The sequence below is a fragment of the Athene cunicularia genome, assembly GCF_003259725.1.
Source record: "Athene cunicularia isolate RWA chromosome 10 unlocalized genomic scaffold, athCun1 chr10_part1, whole genome shotgun sequence".
Lineage (NCBI taxonomy): Eukaryota > Metazoa > Chordata > Aves > Strigiformes > Strigidae > Athene > Athene cunicularia.
This window is the reverse complement of record NW_020799112.1, coordinates 8193761-8199760: the sequence shown is the minus strand read 5'-3', so window position 1 is coordinate 8199760 and position 6000 is coordinate 8193761. Positions and strand designations below refer to the sequence as shown.

At 52.2% G+C, this 6000-nt stretch overlaps 2 protein-coding genes across 3 annotated transcripts in view; one reads left to right on the top strand and one right to left on the bottom strand.

Moving 5' to 3' along the window:
* Positions 1-545, bottom strand: part of MORF4L1 (mortality factor 4 like 1) — a 30259-nt gene extending 29714 nt beyond the window's left edge. For both annotated transcript variants that reach the window (XM_026855783.1, XM_026855784.1), the window contains exon 1: positions 540-545. The gene's annotated coding sequence lies outside the window, so the exon portion shown is untranslated. The remainder of the gene's footprint in view (positions 1-539) is intronic.
* Positions 1-6000, top strand: part of ADAMTS7 (ADAM metallopeptidase with thrombospondin type 1 motif 7) — a 50482-nt gene that overhangs the window by 500 nt on the left and 43982 nt on the right. The window contains exons 2-3 of the mRNA XM_026856038.1: positions 654-1006; positions 5135-5306. Coding sequence (XP_026711839.1) covers positions 654-1006; positions 5135-5306 — 525 coding nt within the window. The remainder of the gene's footprint in view (positions 1-653; positions 1007-5134; positions 5307-6000) is intronic.

The window sequence follows — 6000 nt, the reverse complement described above, 5'->3', positions numbered from 1 at the left end:
CCCCCTCGGCTGCCCCCCGGTTCTCCTCGGCTGCTCTCGACTCCCCACGCCCGCTCCCCGGTTTCCCTCGGCTGCCCCCCGGTTCCCCCCGCCTGCCTCCCGCCTACCCCCGGGTTCCCCTCGGCTCCCCCGGCCGCAGTACCGCTCAGCCGGGGGCTGTTTTTCCCCTGGCGACGGCTTCCAAACACCGTTTCAAAAGCGAGATTTGGGATTTTTAGGGGGGACAGTTGTTTGGCTTTTGTTGGTTTGTTGTTGGTTTTTCTGTGTTGGGTTTTTGGTTTTTTGTTGGTTTTTGTTTTTTTTTTTTCCCCCGGCAACTGTAATTAAACAGTGGGAACGTGTGCATGGAAACCGGGACCAGCCCGGGCTCCGGAGCTGCACAGCCCCTCCTGAGCCACCTCCATCGCCCCTACCCCCGCCCTTAACCCTCTCCCGGGGGAGACCCCAGCCCGGACCCGCGGAGGGCAGGAGGAGCCGTGTGGGGTTCCTGCCCTTCCCCGCCCCGGCAGTGGCAGTGGACACCAGTTGCCAGATCCAACTGGTATTTGGGCACCCGACCCCATTGGGCTGCCTTGGGAGATCAGCACCCAGCTAAAGGGGTGGGAGAGGAAAGGTGAGCCCTAAAGCTGACCACTGCACCCCTTTTTTCCCAGAGCCTGCTCAGCCGTACTCCAGCAGCGACATCGTCCATCCCATCAAGGTTGATGAGAGCGGGTCCTTCCTCTCCTACGATCTGTCCCACCGAGCGCTTCACCGAAGGTCTCCTTCCCCCAGGAGCAAGTCTCTCGCCTTCTATGAGCTGCATTACAAAGGACAACCCCTAAAATTTAACCTGAGCCTTAATAACAATCTCCTGGCCCCCGGGTTCGTCAGCGAGAGGCGATACGGGGGGATCGCTACCGCCAAGATCCAGTCCCACGCCTACAACTCCTGCCATATGATCGGGGAGGTTCGGAGCCGGGCGCTGCCGGGGGGTCTGGCTGCGCTCAGCACCTGTGACGGCCTGGTGAGTACAGGGACCTTTAATCGGTGAGGAAGCAGCAGGAGCGGTGTGAAATTCTTCTTTTGCGCTGAAAGCGATAGCAAGACTCCCTACAGCAGCAGAGTCAGGTTATCATCGTGTGGGTTTGATGCGGCTATAGATGAGCTGACTCTGAATTTCCCATGGATTCCAGTGGTTTGGGAACGCCAGGACTGTGTTTTCTTGTTTGTATGAAAATTCCCGAAGAGAGCAATTCCCATATCGCCTCCGCATTCTAGTACGTAAATGTAGGATTATGTGAAACACATTGCAAACAAGGTGTTCGCAGCCTGGAGGCGTTTATGATTAACACAGCTCATGTGTAGTGAAGCTACTTTGTTTTGTGAACACCTCCGCTGCCTTATTCTACTGCAGATATTTTCAAAGGTGGTAGTGACCTGTACAAGTGTAAGTTTTGCTGAAAGGCGGATTGACTTTCACAGATAAGACTGTTGTGTCGACGCTCAGCACAGCAAATTCAGCATAAATCTGTGAGCTCGCGGGTACTGGGTCCCCACGGGGGTTTAAAACCCCTTGGGGGTTTGCAGAGGTTTTACCACATAACTGGGTGGATCCGGAGCAGGGGCTGGGGCATGCCAGAGGTGCTGGGGTTTCCCAGAGGTGGTGAGTGTATGGAGGGGGGTGTGTGTGTGTGTGTGTCTCCTTTTTGGGGGGTGGAGGGAGGTAGCGCCAGGAGTGCTCATGCACAGTGTCGCTGGGTTTGGAGGGATGACAACCCCATGGGATCATCGCTCTGCTGGCTGCCACAGGTGGCTTCGTTCGCTGGGGGCTGCGTTTGCTTTTTAAGCTTCCTGTGTTTAAATAAAGGCAGCGTGGGTCTGTGCACTGCGTTAGCCCGGGGGCAGCATTTAGATGGAGGGGGTGCAGAAGCCACCCAAAATCACTGCGCTTCGTCCGGAGGCGCAAGAGCACGTGGCTGGATTTTGGGGGGAGCGGAGCGCGGCAGGCAGGCGTGCGACAGGGAGCATCGCTGCTGCCTCTCCACCTCCTGGGATGCCATCAGAGAGCTCAGACCTTCCCTGCCGTGGCTGCTGGCAGAGCAGGTGCTGGGCGTGTCCTGGAAGGTGTGGGTTGCTCTTTTCTTGCTAAATTTAACAGCAGCTGAGGTGTTTGGCACCCTGAGCTTCGTGCAGCACCCCAGTCTCCAGCAGGGTGAAGGCTACAGGAAATAACCAGGCTTATCAAAAATATAAAAATAATCAGTCTTTAAAAAAATAGACTGAGGATCTTAGGAGGAACCTACAACCTTTTGATTAGCTTTTCTGTGAACGTTTTCATGAGAGAAACACGAAGGGCTGCAGCGTACACAGAAGTAGAAAGTGTTGTGACTGCTCCCGTGAGTGTTTGTTTACACGTGGACACCTCCAGTAACAGATGATGGTTCTGGGAATGTTTGTGTGGCCTTGTCCTGCCAACGAGGTGAAATCTGCCCCCAAACTTAAAGGTCCTGTCTTGCAGTGGGAGTCAGGCAAAGCCAAGGTGCTGATAGCAAATGGGTTGAGGCGATTAACCCAGGTCATTTGAAATAGATTCAGGTTAAGAAAATTAACCTTCTCTTTGTGAAGAACCACAGACAGGAGAGCAAAGAAAGTTACTTGTTAAATAATTTGACATCCTCATTATGTGTCACCTGAAAACACTTGTTTCATAGCGGTGTTTGGCAAACCCCACCATTCATGTCTGTAAAGTGGGTTGAAAATGAGCAGTATCATGCAAATGCTACAGATTAGTATTATCTTTTAAGAAGCAGAAAAAATTACTAATGCACAAAAGGCATTAGCACAACATTGTGAGAGGGTCTGCAGCCCACAAACTGTGAGTAGTAAGCAAAATGCAGCCTGAAGTTGCTTTAAACTTTCACTACTCAGACTTAAAATAACTGTGGCTTTTTGTCCGACAGGTGCTAAACCATGGAAAACTGAGTTTAGCAATGTGCTGCATGTCTCTAAATTATTATAGGAAGTAAAGTGTGTTCTGAGCTCCTGCTTATTGAGGGAGTTACTCACAGGTCTCTTGAAGGCACAGTTGGTATTACAGGGTGTGAAGAAGGGACTTACTGCTGGTGTGGGAAAGCACAGAGCTGTAGGCTAGGGCAGTATATTACATTGATACACATAATTTGGTGGCAATACCTCGTATTTTGAGCCCAGCACTGCTGCATTGAAAGCTTTCCGCTGTTCCCAGTTTTGAAGCACAGATGGGCTATCCCAAAATTCCTGCTTGTGGAAGCTTCATGTGTTGAACCAGATCACATCAGCACCTCCAAGGGCCAAGTTCCCCGTTAGTGTTGTTGGTGCAGCCTGTGCTCTAGCATTACTAATTGTACCTTGATTAACACCCTTGGCCAGCCTCTGCAACCCCTGTTCCCATGACCAGGATTCACCTCTATTACAACACTACTATAAGACTTTAAACTCCTTCTGTCAGTGATTTTTAAAATCCAGGGTAGTCGTAAGATCTGGTTTCTGCTCCCACTGAGGTAGTTTTGCCAGTGCAATTCCACCTTCTCCAAGGCTATTTCCTACTCTTGCTCCAGACTGTGATGAGTTAGCGCAAGGGAGGCCAGTGTTAGGGATGCTGGCACTGCTTACTGGGGTGGACTGGGACACGCAAGGTGCGGAAAGGTGTGTTTTAAACAGAGAGAACTAGACCCTTCCACAGGCAATAAATGCCACTCAGTGCTACTGCACAACCAACTGGTGACGAAACGTGGCCCCTGGGCAGATTTCAGCCAGGGCAGTGGTCTCTGTTCCCTCCCTGGCTCAGAATAACCTGCATCAGGAAATGGAGAAGGAATCTCTGTGACCACCTTCCCTTCCTTCCCCATCCCCATAGTGTTTCCTCCTCGTTATTTGACATTTGCAAGGAGTTAACTAGGGAGAAAGCTGTTTTCCCTGGCACTGTGTGAGCGCCAAGAAAGCGTCACTGATAGGCAGGGTCCTGTTGTATCTTGGAATGTTGGATACAGTTGTAGAGGCATGTTTTGATCTTTGTCCCTGCCCTGTCCTGGGGTGTGAAAGCAATAAACATGTCAGAGCAGAAGCATGGTAATGGCTCCTGGGTAAGCGTAGGACACCTCAGTCTGCTCTGGACGCTGTGAGGCTGATCCAAAGCAACGGTGAGTGGATGGAGTTGTCTTGTGGCACAAAAGCCCTTTACAGAACGCTCCTCACGGCAACAGCCTGACTGGCCGAATGACGCTTGCAGGCTCCCGCCCAAGCCCCTTTCCTTGGGATGGAGCTTCCTGTGCAGCAAATGCTTGTGTTTGTTCTGGAGATGCAATGTGGAGGCTGGGGAGTCCTGAGGGGTGTGTGTGTGTGTGCGGCATAACAGTGTGTTGCAGCTGTGCCAGGTCAGGGGGGATCGTAATTAACCAGAGAGTTGTCATTTCCTGCTAAAGGAGAGATGCCAATAATGCATCATCCTGTTGCTGCATGGAGGAACCATGCTCCTTGTCCTGGGACTGACTTTCCTTGATTGGAGTCCCTGCCATCACCAAGTGCTCCTTCAGGTTCCTCTTCCCTGGATGTTTTCTGGTCTCTGACCACGGGAAGTCTGTAACCCCGTGGTTCACATCGGTGGTGCTTCGGCAGCGCAAAAGGCCAGCAGCAACTTCCTGGGGAAACACCTCTGCTTGTGCAACGCTCATTCCAAGGCTGGGGCTGCGCTAGGGTCACGGTGTCCTTTGAACCATCGGCCTGGCTGCCCCAGAGCATCTCCAGAGGGGTCAGAGGGAGGTGGGGGGGAGCACAGTCTGACTGTATGTGCACCTGTTCCTGGTGTGGTGGGTCTCTGGAGAAGGTGTTGCTCTGTTTCGGCATCCCTGAGCTCCCCACTGTCAGGCACCCACTGAGATCACCACCCATCTGCATTTTGCAATGGGATCTCTCCAGCTTTTTGCTTAGTGATCATGCTGGCTTGTTCTCTTTTGTCTGGGAGTTTAGAGCTCAAAATATCCATAAAAACAGTTTCTCTAGAGAAGTCATGTTTCCTCCAGGAAAACTTTCCAAACCCTCTCCCATTCCCAGGTGCTTCAATGTCAGTCTGTGCTAGATGCATCTTCATGGTGACAACTTTGTCTCTCCCTGCCAGAAAGGCGTATTTCAGCTCATGAACGAGGACTATTTCATTGAGCCAGTGTCCACCAGCTTTCGGGAGGATGGAGCAGCGCAGCCCCACAGGATATACAAGCGCCAGGCGCCTGAGCATGCGTCAGAGCAAGGCAGGAGGCCACCAGCTCCACGGGAGACCTGTGCCGTGCAAGGTATTGTCCCCTTCCTCTTGCATTTTTGTAATGAGCTGGTAGCAGCTGCGTCCTGTGATTTGTATGAAGCACACTGTGGAAAGATAAAGGGAGCAAGTCCAAGCTTTATCCCCCCACATTGTCTCTGCAGACCCGTTAGTCTTAAACCCCAGCGTTTGCTCCTGTCTTAAGCATTCAGCATCCATCAATGACACCAGTTTCTTTTAGTCTGAGTTTTGCAAGTCAGGCTGGAGGTCCCTCTTGCTGCGTAGGCTGCCAAGAAAGAAAACCCTCGGACCAAGACACTGAAGCAGCAGCAGGGAGTCAGCATCCTGCTGTGGAGTGGCTTTTGGCGTGGGGGGTGCGTGGTCGGCAGTGCCAGTGGTGGGTGGGTGTCTGATGGCTCGGAGCTGCTTGCGCGGAGGACAGCCCTGGGGATGCCCACACAACCAGCCCCACGAGTGGTTTTATTATGGGAAGGCTCAATGGAATTGCTAGTCAGGAGAGCTTGCTGGCTGGGTGCCAGGCAGTGGGTTTGTGGCACTAATGACCAGAGCCTGCAAGTCACGGGAATCACTGCAGAGTACTGGCTTGGTTTTTTTTCTCCTGCCAGTTTTTCTGTATTTGCTTATGTTTCTCACATACAGGACTCAATGCTTGTGGAATCTCAGGCCTCTCGCTCTCATGTTTTTCTCCCCGCCCTGTTGCACACGTC